This window comes from Acipenser ruthenus, chromosome 2 (assembly GCF_902713425.1).
Source record: "Acipenser ruthenus chromosome 2, fAciRut3.2 maternal haplotype, whole genome shotgun sequence".
NCBI classification, from domain to species: Eukaryota; Metazoa; Chordata; class Actinopteri; order Acipenseriformes; family Acipenseridae; genus Acipenser; species Acipenser ruthenus.
In genome coordinates this window covers 8,672,174-8,689,275 of record NC_081190.1, presented here as the reverse complement: position 1 = coordinate 8,689,275, position 17,102 = coordinate 8,672,174, and the positions used below count along the sequence as shown (strand labels likewise).

The following is a 17,102-nucleotide window of genomic DNA, read 5'->3' as shown; positions in this document are numbered from 1 at the left end:
CCATTTGCTTTGACACAAAATAATCTTAACTTCTCTACCATATTGCAGCTTTCATCTATCACAGCAGTGCTTGCATTTTTGGAACTAACAGTTTTTTCTATCCAATGTTAAATCACTTTTCAGAAAAATAACATGAATACATCCGTCATTCCTCATGCGTAGCAAACTGCTATTCAATACTTGTTCCATGTTTTCCAACATACCTATTCCCATTTCATACAGCATACCCGCCTCCCCCTACCTATTCACATTTCATACAGCATACCCCTCCCCCTACCTATTCACATTTCATACAGCATACCCGCCTCCTCCTACCTATTCACATTTCATACAGCATACCCCCCTCCCCCTACCTATTCACATTTCATACAGCATACCCGCCTCCCCCTACCTATTCCCATTTCATACAGCATACCCGCCTCCCCCTACCTATTCACATTTCATACAGCATACCCGCCTCCTCCTACCTATTCTCATTTCATACAGTATACCCGCCTCCCCCTACCTATTCACATTTCATACAGCATACCCGCCTCCCCCTACCTATTCCCATTTCATACAGCATACCCGCCTCCTCCTACCTATTCACATTTCATACAGCATACCCGCCTCCCCCTACCTATTCACATTTCATACAGCATACCCGCCTCCCCCTACCTATTCACATTTCATACAGCATACCTGCCTCCCCCTACCTATTCACATTTCATACAGCATACCCGTCTCCCTCTACCTATTCACATTTCATACAGCATACCCCTCCCCCTACCTATTCACATTTCATACAGCATACCCGCCTCCCCCTACCTATTCACATTTCATACAGCATACCCGTCTCCTCCTACCTATTCACATTTCATACAGCATACCCGCCTCCCCCTACCTATTCACATTTCATACAGCATACCCGCCTCCCCCTACCTATTCCCATTTCATACAGCATACCCGCCTCCCCCTACCTATTCCCATTTCATACAGCATACCCGCCTCCCCCTACCTATTCACATTTCATACAGCATACCCGCCTCCCCCTACCTATTCACATTTCATACAGCATACCCGCCTCCCCCTACCTATTCACATTTCATACAGCATACCCGCCTCCCCCTACCTATTCACATTTCATACAGCATACCCGCCTCCCCCTACCTATTCACATTTCATACAGCATACCCCTCCCCCTACCTATTCCCATTTCATACAGCATACCCGCCTCCCCCTACCTATTCCCATTTCATACAGCATACCCCTCCCCCTACCTATTCACATTTCATACAGCATACCCGCCTCCCCCTACCTATTCACATTTCATACAGCATACCCGTCTCCCCCTACCTATTCACATTTCATACAGCATACCCGCCTCCCCCTACCTATTCACATTTCATACAGCATACCCGTCTCCCCCTACCTATTCACATTTCATACAGCATACCCGTCTCCCCCTACCTATTCACATTTCATACAGCATACCCGTCTCCCCCTACCTATTCACATTTCATACAGCATACCCGTCTCCCCCTACCTATTCACATTTCATACAGCATACCCGTCTCCCCCTACCTATTCACATTTCATACAGCATACCCGCCTCCCCCTACCTATTCCCATTTCATACAGCATACCCGCCTCCCCCTACCTATTCACATTTCATACAGCATACCCGCCTCCCCCTACCTATTCACATTTCATACAGCATACCCGCCTCCCCCTACCTATTCACATTTCATACAGCATACCCCTCCCCCTACCTATTCACATTTCATACAGTATACCCGCCTCCTCCTACCTATTCCCATTTCATACAGCATACCCGCCTCCCCCTACCTATTCACATTTCATACAGCATACCTGCCTCCCCCTACCTATTCACATTTCATACAGCATACCCGCCTCCCCCTACCTATTCACATTTCATACAGCATACCCGCCTCCCCCTACCTATTCACATTTCATGCAGCATACCCGCCTCCCCCTACCTATTCACATTTCATACAGCATACCCGCCTCCCCCTACCTATTCACATTTCATACAGCATACCCGCCTCCCTCTACCTATTCACATTTCATACAGCATACCCGCCTCCCCCTACCTATTCACATTTCATACAGCATACCCGCCTCCCCTACCTATTCACATTTCATACAGCATACCCGCCTCCCCCTACCTATTCACATTTCATACAGCATACCCGTCTCCTCCTACCTATTCACATTTCATACAGCATACCCGCCTCCCCCTACCTATTTCATACAGTTTACCCGTAATCTGGCTGTGCCACTTTAATGGGGTTTTCCTGGTGTATATACATTTATTTATTTATTCATTATTTAATGTCACAGGTTTACTGAACCAGTTTTTTTTTTTTTTTAGGTTAGATTAATAAATTGATTGTGTGTTTGTTAGGCGCTTTGAAAATGTTTTTAACTGAAATAATGTCAAAAGTACCATTTACTGTGGAACGAAAAGTGAGTCTGTGCGGCAGTCCAAAGGAATCCAATATATTTACGTGAACAGCTGGCTAACTTTGTGCTGGGAGCACACCCTGTACAGAGCTAGTTCTCTTTAATTAGGTACAGGCTCTTATTTTATTAAAACGTTTGCAGTCCTTTTCATGGCATTTCAAAATAAAACCAGGAAGAAATGACTAATTCTGAAGAAACTCACACACACACACGTGTACAGACCCGTGACCTCCAAACAGGTTTACAGTGCTTTTTGTTTCATTTGTACCATCAACACACACCATCAAATAGTAGTAGAGCATACCATGTTCCCACACCAGAGCAATGCTCTTCAATGTGGTTTATTATTACTCTGTTAATGAGTCACTACAGTGAAGTGTAGAACACAGTACATACTCTGTTAATGAGTCACTACAGTGAAGTGTAGAACACAGTACAGACGAGAGATCGTGCTGAACCCACTTCAACCTTTCACTAACTGTGTGACTAACCCACTCCACTCAGCCGACTTCAAAACTGGACCAACAATGAAACATGCAGCACATGACAGGCTTACTTTCAAACCCACCAGGAGCCAAGTGCTCATACGGAATGCCAGGGGTCAATTGTGTGTGGTGAGGGAAACTAAAGGAGGGGAGGGGGGAAGCAATATTGATGCAAACACAAACAGGGTAAAATAACTGGATTTCAAATGAGTCGTGCAGTATTCCATTTAATCTGATACGTACCCTTCACATTACAGATATTCGCTCTCTATCACAAGCCCTCCACGTCTCACTCTTCAGTTTCATAGCAGACAGGGTTTTGGCTCAGGCTGGTTTTAACACAGACTGGCTGTCTGCTGAAAACCCTTCCCTGACTATCACAGATTGGTTTACTGCGGGGCATGGATTTGTCATTGTCCTTTCGAACTGAACAGGGTGATCCACCACATCATTCTTTTTTCTTACAACACATTTAGAACTAGAACTCTGTGGAATGGTGAGAATTCTAAAAGATTACGAAAAGAAAGAATGTTATTTTGTCCAGAAAAGAGGCGATTAACTAAACAGCGCTTGTCAGTTAATCTTCTGTTTTGCTGTTGCTGGCAAATCTTTACAGCCGCTTATGAACTTTGACAATCAGTAACCTCAACGTACTATTTAGCACGATTACAGGTTTCAGGAGGCCGGTTCTTGGCAGTAAAGCAATCCCTGCGATGGTTCTGTGTTCTTTTAGATACCAATCATTGTGACATACAGGCATTTGTTTCTCCAGGTTTACATTATGATGCTAGCCCATTTTTAACCATTCAACACTGCAGCTTTTGGATATTTGTGAAGTAAACAAAACTTTTTTGATAAAGCCTTTAAATCAGCTTTTAGGATATCTGTATATGGGTATTTTATCATGTAGTATTAAAATACAACACAATTTTCAATAGATTATTTCAAGGAAACATCTCACAGTTATATAAATATAACTGCCCATTATTGTGCAAGGAGATGTCACCTGGTATCAGTACAGAACTCGATCATTGAGACTCGCATATCAATTTCACATCACAACAAAGCCTGAGTGCGCGCGGATCCCAAATAAAGAAAAAGAAAGCAAGCAACTGACTTAAAACACAAGTGGATACATACATTTTGCAACTTGCTAGTCTAGTGGTGTAGATGGAGAACAGCTTTGGAATATATAGCTCTTTTCTGAAGGTTGTATAAATTAAATCAGCAACCTTACTGTAACTCTTGTAGCCGTAGGTCTGCAGCTTATGTGTACATTGCAGGAAATACCAGGTTTGCAGTATTTTGTACAATAATGTTTGTATTCAAATTCCCAGTACTTTCCCTGCAGACAATTAAATTGTTATCCATCTTTACTTTACCATGTGTGAGCCCCTTGATAAACTAAGCTATTGGAATCAATCTGTAGCAGGGGATCCCACACACACACACGGCCAAATGACATTTAGTTGTCTGAAAACGCATGACAATAGTGTGCATTTGCTTTTGCAGTTGTCTGTACCGGAAAGGTTTAAAGCAGGCTATCAACAATACATGCAGTGCATCCGTTTTATACTTCAAATTCTATTATCTATAGTTTAGAATACAGCATTTAGGAGCAATAGAGAATGGAAGGTAACAAAGGATACAAAGGAATAAAGTTTAAAACAGCCTATATAAACTTCATATAGGCTAGAACAGTTTCATGAACATCAACTTTGATTTCAATAAGTTGCTGCTCATACTAACTCACAGGCATCAGTCTAGAGCTGACCTGCGTTAAGCACCCCAAACCGAGAGCAAACACGGGCCGAGTTTGAGAGAGGGCAGCAAAACTAGATTAAAATGAGTACATTTGGAACTCCACATTAGCACAGAGTCAAAGCAAAAACAGTTCTATACATTTGAGAATAGAATCTACCATCATGAAAGCTCTATGGCACAGGAAGCCCGATAGCTGCAATACAGCAGTCAGAACAATTACAGGTCAGCACGGTCTCCAGGCATTTTATTTGTTATACACTTATTTAAAAAAAAATCCTTTAATGCTGTTAATGTTCCCCCCTAAAATTACCAAAATTGCACTTGTGCAAAAGCTTATAAAAGCTGCCCCACTATAGATCTAGAACATGTGTATTTGGTCTTCAGAAACAATGGCCCCTATCCCAAGTTAAAAAAGAAAAACACGCTGCTTTGTGTAGGATTTGTGGCCTGTGTGCACTTACAAGACTGAGAGCACTGATTAATGACAGGCAATTCCATACAATTACATTCCTCTGTGATAAGAGCCATTGCCTCCTTCCTTAAAGGCCCCTCGACACGCCTGGAAACTGTTGTCTCTGCTGTTGCTACAAAAGCACCTTTGTAAGAAATAGCAGCTGTTCTGAGCTGTGGGGATGCCTATTCCAGGGCTTCCTTCTCACCAATTACCCAACTGCTCCCTCTCTCCGGCCATTCTGAAACTTCCTGACCATTTCACCCACCACCAGCTAATGTATTGCCTCTGCGTTGTTCTATTGTCGACCATGCTCGCTGTTTAAAAGTCCTTAAATATTACTACACAGTCTAAACCAGACTGCCAAAATATTTTTCTTCTCATATTTAAGGGTGTTACAAAACTTAACCTTGACTAAAACACGAAAAGGATGTTTGTGACCAGAAACAAAGGCGACTATCATATCAGGTTTGCAAACATGAATTAAAGTGACTGTCATTAATGTTGCCAGAGGTTCTGTACTGGCTGTATGATTTATACACATAAAATCCAGTACAAAGGACTGTATACTTTTCAAATAGGTATTAAAATCTACTCATGAATATAATGTAAGTGCTTTCAGAGGAAAGTATTTCTAAGTATTTCCTTCCCTAAGACACATCAGTCATAATGAACACACGTTTTGCAGATGTGGACGAGATATGACGCAGAGTGCTGTTATTTCCTGTTTAGTTTAAAAAATAAATTACATTTCCTTGCTGGGGTAGCCGCAAATGCTGGTGGCTTACAGATAGTAGATTTATTTTACACATTTTGTCCTAAGCAGAACTACAAATAAAGCCATCTTCAGCATATATTCTATGAAATACTGCGGAACACGTAAATTACAAAACATGATGACTTTGTATAATGCAATTATGTAAAATGCACCCGGTCCAAATTCTTCTGTTTTTACTGACCTGGACTGACAGGGTCTGGTTGTATCTTAAACCAGATTAGAGCTCTGAATGTTTTTATTTACTAAAGCATAAAGTGAAGCATTCTGTTTAAGCTGTGAAAAGTAGATCCATAAAATGGTGTTTTTTCCAAGCACCATACTTAAGAGACACAAACTAACTGCAAACGGCTGTGGAGCCACTAGAAGGTGGATTAATACCAGAAGATGGTGACCAGTAATTAAGCTTCCAGGGCATAGGGCTGGGAAGCCTATTGTTAGCGCTGAGATGATGATTCTTCTTCTCGCCATAAGTTGCTTGAAAACTGATGAAATTCGATCCTAGTGTGGATGTCTTTAAAGGTTGTTCAAGGGAAGTTGCTACAATAAAAAAACATGGCGGCCACGTTGGATGACATCATCAACATACAAAACTGGCTTATAACTTCTGAGACAGTGCAGCTAGGGTCATGGTTACTATGGAACACACATATATACATATATACACACATACAGACGTGCTCAAATTTGTTGGTACCCTTACAGCTCATTGAAATAATGCTTCATTCCTCCTGAAAAGTGATGAAATTAAAAGCTATTTTATCATGTATACCTGCATGCCTTTGGTATGTCATAGAATAAAGCAAAGAAGCTGTGAAAAGAGATGAATTATTGCTTATTCTACAAAGATATTCTAAAATGGCCTGGACACATTTGTTGGTACCCCTTAGAAAAGATAATAAATAATTGGATTATAGTGATATTTCAAACTAATTAGTTTCTTTAATTAGTATCACACATGTCTCCAATCTTGTAATCAGTCATTCAGCCTATTTAAATGGAGAAAAGTAGTCACTGTGCTGTTTGGTATCATTGTGTGCACCACACTGAACATGGACCAGAAAAAGCAAAGGAGAGAGTTGTCTGAGGAGATCAGAAAGAAAATAATAGACAAGCATGGTAAAGGTAAAGGCTACAAGACCATCTCCAAGCAGCTTGATGTTCCTGTGACAACAGTTGCAAATATTATTAAGAAGTTTAAGGTCCATGGAACTGTAGCCAACCTCCCTGGGTGCGGCCGCAAGAGGAAAATCGACCCCAGAGTGAACAGAAGGATAGTGCGAATGGTAGAAATAGAACCAAGGATAACTGCCAAAGAGATACAAGCTGAACTCCAAGCCACAATCCTTCTGGGAGAATGTCCTTTGGACAGATAAGTCAAAACTGGAGCTTTTTGGCAAGTCACATCAGCTCTATGTTCACAGACGAAAAAATGAAGCTTTCAAAGAAAAGAACACCATACCTACAGTGAAACATGGAGGAGGCTCGGTTATGTTTTGGGGCTGCTTTGCTGCGCCTGGCACAGGGTGCCTTGAATCTGTGCAGGGCACAATGAAATCTCAAGACTATCAAGGCATTCTGGAGCAAAATGTACTGCCCAGTGTCAGAAAGCTCTGTCTCAGTCGCAGGTCATGGGTCCTCCAACAGGATAATGACCCAAAACACACAGCTAAAATCACCCAAGAATGGATAAGAACAAAACATTGGACTATTCTGAAGTGGCCTTCTATGAGTCCTGATCTGAATCCTATCGAACATCTATGGAAAGAGCTGAAACTTGCAGTCTGGAGAAGGCACCCATCAAACCTGAGACAGCTGAAGCAGTTTGCTCAGGAAGAGTGGGCTAAACTACCTGTTAACAGGTGCAGAAGTCTCATTGAGAGCTACAGAAAACATTTGATTGCAGTGATTGCCTCTAAAGGTTGTGCAACAAAATATTAGGTTAGCGGTCCCATCATTTTTGTCCATGCCATTTTCATTTGTTTTCTTATTTACAATATTATGTTGAATAAAAAATCAAAAGCAAAGTCTGATTTCTATTAAATATGGAATAAACAATGGTGGATGCCAATTACTTTTGTCAGTTTCAAGTTATTTCAGAGAAAATTGTGCATTCTTTGTTTTTTGTGGATTGGTACCAACAAATTTGAGCACGTCTGTACACACACACACACACACACACACCACATCTATCTATCTATCGACAAATTAGCAATTTTAAAGAGCAGAAAAAACAAAATGAATGATGTTTCAAATACTGATCCTTTTGTCATTTTTAGAATGCTTGTATTAACATGGGTTAGACTGGATTTGAATTTTAAAAAGCAATGCATAATATAGCAATGTTTGAGGAAGTCTGGTGTGTAGACAGTGTGTTGTGTGCTGTTAACGATGGTGATCTGGAGGAGTATCTGTGATGTGAATTTTTATGTGTCCATAATATTTTATGTATTGTTTTGTTCACCTTGGGTGGATCTGAATTGATTTCGTGATAATATCTGTTTTATAAATATTGATTTTGTGTATTTTATTTAATTGTTAAATAAAAGTTTTTTCAAAAAGTATCTATCTATCTCAGCACTCAAGTGGAGCAAAGAGAGTTGAAAAGGGTGAAGTCCTGCATGAGGTTTTTGGAAGGAACTCAAGAAAAAAAAAAAAAAAAATGTATAGAGAAAATGTTGAAGCAACAGAACTATTGACCACACTTTTTACGTAAGAACATAAGAAAGGTTACAAAACGAGGAGGAGACCATTCGGCTCGTTTGGTTGTTAGTAACTTAATGATCCCAGAATCTCATCAAGCAGCTTCTTTTGGGTGTGTATGGAGCGGATGTTTACATGGCGATAACTACTGCATGACCATTTCGTTCTTATTATGTGTATTTAGTCTGCATGATGTCTGGTTTGGTGTCACGCAGGGATGTCTACTTTCCCAGATCTTTTTTTAACCAGGTTATCATGGCTACCAATGCTAGTTATCTAGTTTGTTTAGCCATTTAGACATTGACACATCTACTCAGTATTATGCTCTTGGCTCTGCATTCATTGTGGAGTCATAAACGATGGTCGCCGCAGTCACATTTATTCAATGCTGTGGAAAATGAACACTTGCCAGTAGCTGGCAAACATGGCCAAAAACATTGCTGGCATTCCTTTAGATGGTTGTGCCTTGGAGAAAAGTTAAAATAAACACACTCGATTGTTTTTGGGGACTGGCGAAAATTGATGCAGTGAACTGTAACTTACTTTATCATTAGGCTTTTCATGTCTTTGTCATCGCCTTCCTGTAACTCGAACTTGCTGGTGAGGGTGAGAGAGATTTCCGTTTTGGCGAGCTGACTTAGTGTATTCTCTTTGTTGGGGTCGTTGGGGTCCACAGCGCCTTCCCCTGTCAAAACACAGTAAAGTGATTGTTCTGGTTTCCTAGCTTGAGAAGGACGGCACAGAGACAGAGCCAGGAAGCGCAAACTGGGGAAAACACGTCTAGACAAAACTGCACCATATATGACTGCCAACAGGACAAGTCTCTTTGTAAATAAGACCAGCAAGAGGCTTGCATGCTTTAGTAGACCTAAACAAATGACTTCAGCTCCACAATGCTAATATAAAACGAAGTGGCAATAGTTAGAAAGAAAACACAAACATGCTCAACATTGTGAAGTCTTTGCTGACAGGTATATACAGTTCACAGGCGTTTCATAATAGAACATTACAACGTTCCCAAAGTTCTCTAACTGATAATCTAAATTAGTAATGCTTTCACTGTGGAAAGTTCAATGCCCATCAAGTATAACTTTCATGTCTATACAGACTGCTAATGCATCTAAGAGTACACAACTGCCTTCTATTCAGACCTTGAAAAACATTGCTGGTTTAAAGCTTTGTGTATATGTATGGACTCCCAGCAGAATACAACGTACCCAGCAGAGCTTCAACAGCAGGAACGCCTCCTAGTCCTTCCAGTAGTTCATGCAGGATGTCATTGTGATCAGGAGAGAGAGCATCTTGGTGCTCCAGAACCAGCTGGAAAACACAGCAGAACCGACTTCAGTTTCTCCTCAACACAATGAGACGCCAGGCTGTTCACTGCGATGTCATCTAGGAGCATGTCCCTTCAATGTAATGTTTTATAAATAACCCACAATATCTACCTCAAATGATCTCTGAATAAAACACTGTCATAAAAGGGTAACATTTCCTTCCATGATCCCCATGACGGACCCTGACCTAGACCAGTGGTTCTCAAGGAAGGGGGGGGGGGGTGCAGTGAGTATTCTAACAATACAGCAATTATAGCAATAATAAAACCAATTAAAAATAACATTTTATAGATAAGTCTAAATGCGAATATTACAAACTTCCAATGTGTTTTTTTAAATTGTATTTATTATTTGTAGTTTACCTATGATAGTCTGTAAACGGATCTTAATAAATCATAGACGCAATGACAGGTGATTGTATTCAAGAAGCAGTGACAGTTCTGTTCCAGCTGCATTGCACTTTTGTTCAGTACATAATTAATCGGTTTGAGATGAAGAAAGCGTCTAGAAAGACAGAGCAATTGTACAGGGGCTTCATCGTCTAGAAAGAGAGCGAATGTGCAGGGCTTCATCGTCTAGAAAGACAGAGCGAGTGTGAAAGGGCTTCATCGTCTAGAAAGATGGAGCAAGTGTGCAGGGGCTTCATCGTCTGGAAAGTTGTGTACCGAGTACGAAGCCAGTATCTCAAAGGGTTTCTTTATCACCCATAAACCAGCTCTGTCAGCCACCTTAGGGAACAGATGGGGGACATCGTGAGATTTTCCCTGAGGACAGTCCACAACACTGACAATATAAAGTTGCCATCCTAAATGGTTCATGAGATATTTACACTTCAAGTAGCGATCATGACAAGAACACATAAGCTTTCATACAGTACCCAACTGCTGCTCAGTTCATACAGTACCCAACTGCTGCTCATTTCATACAGTACCCAACTGCTGCTCAGTTCATACAGTACCCAACTGCTGCTCAGTTCATACAGTACCCAACTGCTGCTCAGTTCATACAGTACCCAACTGCTGCTCAGTTCATACAGTACCCAACTGCTGCTCAGTTCATACAGTACCTAACTGCCGCTCGGTTCTTTAACCTGCCTTCAGTTAATTCGAATTTCTGTCTAGAAGAAGCTCAAAGTTAACACATTCTTACAGAATGGGTGTTGATGATCTCCTCGATCGAGATGTAAATGACAGGTTTGCTTAGTGTCACCATATCAGAGTATTCATCAATGTTGAACTTCTCCTCTGGTTCGGGCACGTCACATGCGGCCTGGAAAAAATTCCTAAACAAAAAAATAAACAAAACAAAACTTGGGTCAAAACTTTATTTCTGTGAAATCTGATCGTACCGTACTTTCCTTTTACTGGTATGTGGGGTTTCCAAGCATTCAAACTTAAACATCATTACTTTGTAGTTAGTTTTTTTAAGTCAATTTCCCCAGAAAGAGAGAAGAATTATTTTATAGAATAACAGTACCCTAGACTAACATGCAGGACATGACTCGCTCCATAATGCCATTCCACTAGCTTTTACATTCTCGTTATTATAGCACTGTTTCCTAACTAGTGATACCGTCTGCAGTGCTATAATAAACCCTACTCCCTTTACAACTGTGTCAGCTAAGAGTAGAACAGCCAGGAGTATCAGAGGACTGTGTTGGAGCTGAGTGTCTCAATGTGATACAGAACAGACACTGGGGCTCTGGAGCCCCTCTCTGACCTGGTTCCAGTGTGAAAGTGTTCAGAGATTCTACACATCCTTCCTGTGCGGAACTTAAATGCTCCTTACATCATTCTGCAAATGTATTCCTGAAAGAAAACTTTACGCCCCTCCTGACTTCCCACACCGATTACAAATGGTAGATTATATATGGTGAGGAAAGACTGCCGAAGAGATTAAATGTAAATGTTACATTTATGATGGCTAGAGATGAACCACTACCTTCTTGGAAAAACATTTAGCAATGAGGTCAAGAGTCAGAGAAACTGGGCACACATGGTAAAAAAATATGCTTTTGAATTTCTTAAAATGTAGTAAAAAAAATATCCTAGTAAATACTTGGAAGGTGGTTAAGTTGGACTGGTCTTCATGGTTTATGCTCTATGTTGCCAATTATGTAAATCTTATTTTGAGTTGTTTAAAAGTTAAATAAAAAGAAAAATATGCTATCTATCATAGCTTTGAGACATAATTAAACATCTACTGGATATACCTTTGATCTGAACAGCAAGTGTGTGATACAGGTTTATTGGACTGCTAATATGCACATTCCGAACTCTTTGAAATGTAACCACGTGTCCTACCTGAATTTGTGATGGGTCTGAGAGATGTAGCTGTTCATGGAGGTCATGTGTGCGTTCTCTCCTTCAAACAGCTTGTTAGAGGCAGCGTGCTGCAGGACCTTCGCCACGGAGCCCAGGTTCCTCCGCTGCTCCGAATGCAGCTGCCCGCCGGCGGTCATGTCAATAATGTCAAATCCATCGGGAGCAACGATGGCTGGGTTCATGTATCGGTAATACAGCAGGTTACCCACAATCTGTGAAGACACAAATCAATTTAGTACGCCAAACATGCACCGGATTAGTACAGGGATTTTAGAAGAAAAGAAGAGTGTGGAAAAGCATTATTTATTTCCAATGAATTCAGGCATGTTCTCTTACTGTATGCCTTGATCAGATCTGCATAAATGGAACCAGCTCAAAACAAAACCATTAAACTGCACTTCTGCACACATGAACTGCATACATGTAAATGATACACTGGTATACTTGGGGTGACCAGACATGTATTCGTCATGCACCAAAGCTGCGGAATGTACTTCCAAGGGCACTGCTGCTGTTCAGGAAGCACCTCATTTGTTTCTTGAGGCGTTTCCTGATCTGTAGGTTTTTATTTTAATCTTTTTTTTGTTTGTTTGTGAATTGCTTGGAGATGCCGTGGCATGAACTGTACTGAACTGTACTGTACATTTACATGGTGATGAAATGAGAACCATGATTAGCCACCACATGCCAGTACGGAACCATTTATTTTTTTCTCTTTCGTCAGAGGCAGTATTTCTAAAGGTTATTAATAATGATTGTTCAGGCTGTCTTAAACATGTATTCTATGAATAGGAAGGCGAGTTAAGGAACCCCACCCCCTACAGCATGCCAGTGCTCCATCTTATTTCCTGCACAGGACTATCCTTTCCTCTTTTTTTTTTTTCTATTTTCAGAGGGTGTTTCACAATACCAGACTACTGCCTTATTAGGTGTCCTCTAATGTTGCAGAAACGGTCTCTGCAGCACATAATTATGGAAACTTTTGTTGACCAGGAAGCTTCTACTAGACTAGAAAATTGCGAGGAGGTGCTGCATATCCTGCAGACATGTTTTTGAAATTCTTATCCGCTCCTAAACGTAGATGGAATTTCCCATAGAAGAAACTAATCTTAATAAAGCAAGACAATTTAATGCTGAGTGAAAGCAAACACATTTATTTAAGCAATCTCACCTAACGAAACAGGCATCGCCTACTAGAGAACTGAACGTTTCTGGTCAGATACCCATTTTTTTGTTAAAAAAATTGGGTTTTGAGCTTAATTCTGTGCTTTAGACAGACAGGCCATGCTGGAGTTTAATATTAAAACTCATCTTTAAATTCACTATAGAGCAACCCTATTAAAGTCCACTAATGCTTTCTTTCCTTTAGGGTATACAGGTAACTCCACTTAAACGGTTGTGACATCTGGATTTATTGGAAATGTGAGACCGGTGAACGCCACAGCGAACACACACAGAGCACAACGGAGGAATTAGCATGTGACAAAACTGACTTTTTTTTTTTGTAACAAAATCTAAATAAAAAAAGAAATTAGTTGGGCAGTAAAAAAACTTTCTAAAGCAAATGAAAAGTTTTGAAACATGGATTTTAGAGCCCTAGATACCAACCCTTTAATATGCACCGTACCCAAGTTGTGTTCTTTGTCTTGCTTTTTTACAATGCAGTCGCCAAGAAATGTAGACGAGCCACGACTACAAAGCAGTAAATATCAGTAAGCTGAAACAAACCCAATAGGCAGTTCCTGGTGTTAACCATGTCGTCTTGCTAGATTTCTGGAACCACATCGTCCGGTGAATAGATGACAAATAAAAAACAAGAAGCCACAACTACCTTTAAAAGCTCCTCTTCTGTAGCATCGGGGAATTTTTCATGCAAGGAGTTCTTCAGGACTTTGGCAATGTACCTCATACCATAACTGCATGCAAAAAACATGATCAAATAAAACACAAGGATGCTTAAAACATGTGTGAAACAAGAGGTGGCTTTTCAAAGTGAAACAGGAATGGAAAACAACTGAACAATCTAACAGTGGTACGTGAATGCGGCATTAATGAAACCAGCACTGCTCCAATATAACACAATGCAAGAGGTGTGCGTCATCAGCAAAGCTTATGTAATGGTGCCCTCTGCTGGGACATGAAAATACTGCAGGTGGTTTTCTGAGCTGTAGGAATTGTGTGATACAACATTAGCAAAAAAAAACATTAAATAAAAAATGCGTACATTTAACAGCCCTACTTTTTCAGTTACAAGCAGGGCTGGGGTCAGTTCCTGTTTTAAATTCCGACTCCTTTTAAAAATAAAATTCCCAATTCCAATTCTTTAGAGACATCATTGTTGTGATCGTTCAACTGCTTTCATTTGAAGCCAATTTAATTAACTAACAGTAAATTCAACGGAAGTAATTTATTGCCGCTGTGAAAAGCTAATTTTAACAGAATACTTCCAATTGCAATTTGAATCAATGTGTTGGAACAGATTAAAAGTTAATTGAATTGGGAAGTGATTTTAAATGACGCTGGCTTTTTGAGTCCCCCCCACCCCACCCCGTCCCCCACATACTTTATTTGTGCATTTCACAAGACATGCGTCGTCACAAACAGACTTACAGAACACTATCCAGGGAGGAGATGACAGAGCTCCCAGACAGACTTACGGAAAGTGATCCAGGGAGGACAGGGCATAGCCCCCAGACAGACATACAGAACACTGTCCAGGGAGGAGATGACAGAGCTCCCAGACAGACTTACGGAAAGTGATCCAGGGAGGAGATGATGGAGTTCAGCACTTTATCAGTGGCTGCTCTCAGGCTTCGAGTCGAAGTCTCCAGTCTCGTTCGTACCTCCTCGTGAGTCAAGGCCTGCTCTGTCGTCACATCATACGGCAGTTTACTGAAAAAAGAAAAATAAATCAATAAATAAAAACCACCACCAAATAAAAACCCTGTAATTGCCATGGAACTGAACACTGACTTCTAAAAGATATACAACTCCTGGTCACCCAGGTCCTGACCTTGCCTCTCCAGTTGACATTTCTAGTTGATTCACCCACGCTTTGTAAACTTCCACAGGGTTTGTGTTGATGCCCAGGGTTTTATCTTCAATGATTTCCTTTACCACGGGGGCCAGCAGCTGCCTCAGAGCGTTCTGTCCCCGAGCGCCACGGTTAAAGCTGACCACCATCTTAATGACAGTCGGGTTTCCAGTGACAATATCCTGGATCTGATCCACTTTGGACCTGCAGTGTGGAAAACAGAACACATCAAACAACAATAAAAAAAGCAGTAGCATAGTTAGTTTGTAGCTCGAAAAATATTTTTATTATAGCCTTTCCCTCCCCAGTCTGTAATAAAAATATTTTTCGAGCTACAAACTTACTATGCTACTGCTTTTTAATTTACATGCATCACAGGTCTAGAGTGGGGATTTTTTTTTTTTTTCCGGTGACTATTCCCACTTAAGGCGATACTCAATCATATTACACATACTGATGAAACAAAGCTTCTAGGCACGTAATCCAATGCAAATCTAACCATCAATGATGCGTGTGTGTTTTCCTGTTCCGTATAAGGTATTAACATCACGTGTACCTGCTGGTTTCAATGAATGCAGGAGCAGTGCCAATACAGGGGTGTCTCTAGTAAACGTGGGACTGGAACACTTAGTCACCTCCAGTACAAGTAAACCAGACTGGCTGTGATACAGCTTTAGAACGGTGGAGCAAAAAACATCCAACGAACTTAAAAGACAAGGTTGTCAACCACACTAGCAGATAAAACACACATTGCAAAAGTTAAGCAAGATCATTTTTGCTCTGTTGAAACGTTTTACAGGAGGGACGATGGTGCTGTTCTATTAACACAAATCATGAATCCCTCCAATGCACTGAAATATTTCATGCAACAATGCAACTGAAGTCTTTTTTCTTTTTGGCCACACAGTTCCAGCCAGGCAGTTCAGTCACTTACTTGATTTCCTCTTCCAGGGATGTTTTGAAGAGTTTCAGCAGCAGGTATTCCTCTCTTTGGTTTGAGGCGTAATTGTAGAGCGTAAAAATGACCGTGTCCATGAACTTAGTGGACTTGTTCTGGGGCATCTGAAAAATCAGTTTGGCCAAGTACGTAGGGTTCGTCTACAAAACAAACAAGTGAGATTAACCAATCAACACAGGTACAGTATACACAGCACACAGTGTGCCAAAAAGTATGGACACCCTAAAGCATCTGTTGTACAGTAGATCAATTCTATTACATAAACGAGCTCACAGTCGTTTAACTCTCTAAATGGAAGCTTGTTTCACATTCTGTACATGTATTTCTGACAGGGGATGCCACACTGGATTAATAATAAACTGCAATGCCATCACTAATTTAGAACAGGGACAGACAGCTAACCTGATACCAACCAGTGAGCAGGTTTCTTTTCTACTCATGCACTGGTTACTACCTGCAATAAAGTGTTTTCAAAAACAGAACAAATGTTCACATCACACTGAGAGGAATCTGCACAACATGTGACTAAAAATACTGTTGCTAATCTAAACCTGTTGGGACTACACCCTGCTGCTCAGATTAGTGATTTGTTCAGGTGTACAGATCATACTGCTGTATATTTAATCAAAAACAGTTTACCTTTGGGGGGATAAAAATGACAGAGAGCGCCGTAAATGTTCTAAACATTTCATCACAGTATTACAATAGTGCTGTTGAGTTTCTACAGCTACTTTAAGCGTGGTTCAGACTGCAGGTCAATTCCCACTGCTGGGGGTGGATTAGCGAGAGTCTAATGTAAAGCACT

At 40.8% G+C, this 17,102-nt stretch overlaps 1 protein-coding gene across 4 annotated transcripts in view; it reads right to left on the bottom strand.

Moving 5' to 3' along the window:
* Positions 1 to 17,102, bottom strand: part of LOC117403549 (ras GTPase-activating-like protein IQGAP1) — a 100,072-nt gene that overhangs the window by 15,082 nt on the left and 67,888 nt on the right. For 2 of the 4 annotated variants that reach the window (XM_058988370.1, XM_034928592.2), the window contains exons 25-32: positions 16,274 to 16,437; positions 15,319 to 15,543; positions 15,057 to 15,197; positions 14,137 to 14,221; positions 12,285 to 12,517; positions 11,131 to 11,263; positions 9,862 to 9,964; positions 9,188 to 9,329 (exon numbers count right to left, since the gene is read on the bottom strand). In XM_058988370.1, coding sequence (XP_058844353.1) covers positions 9,188 to 9,329; positions 9,862 to 9,964; positions 11,131 to 11,263; positions 12,285 to 12,517; positions 14,137 to 14,221; positions 15,057 to 15,197; positions 15,319 to 15,543; positions 16,274 to 16,437 — 1,226 coding nt within the window. Of the gene's footprint in view, positions 1 to 3,260; positions 3,457 to 6,453; positions 6,482 to 9,187; positions 9,330 to 9,861; positions 9,965 to 11,130; positions 11,264 to 12,284; positions 12,518 to 14,136; positions 14,222 to 15,056; positions 15,198 to 15,318; positions 15,544 to 16,273; positions 16,438 to 17,102 lie in introns of those variants that run through there. The other 2 variants (XM_058988375.1, XM_058988380.1) reach the window with 2 other exon arrangements.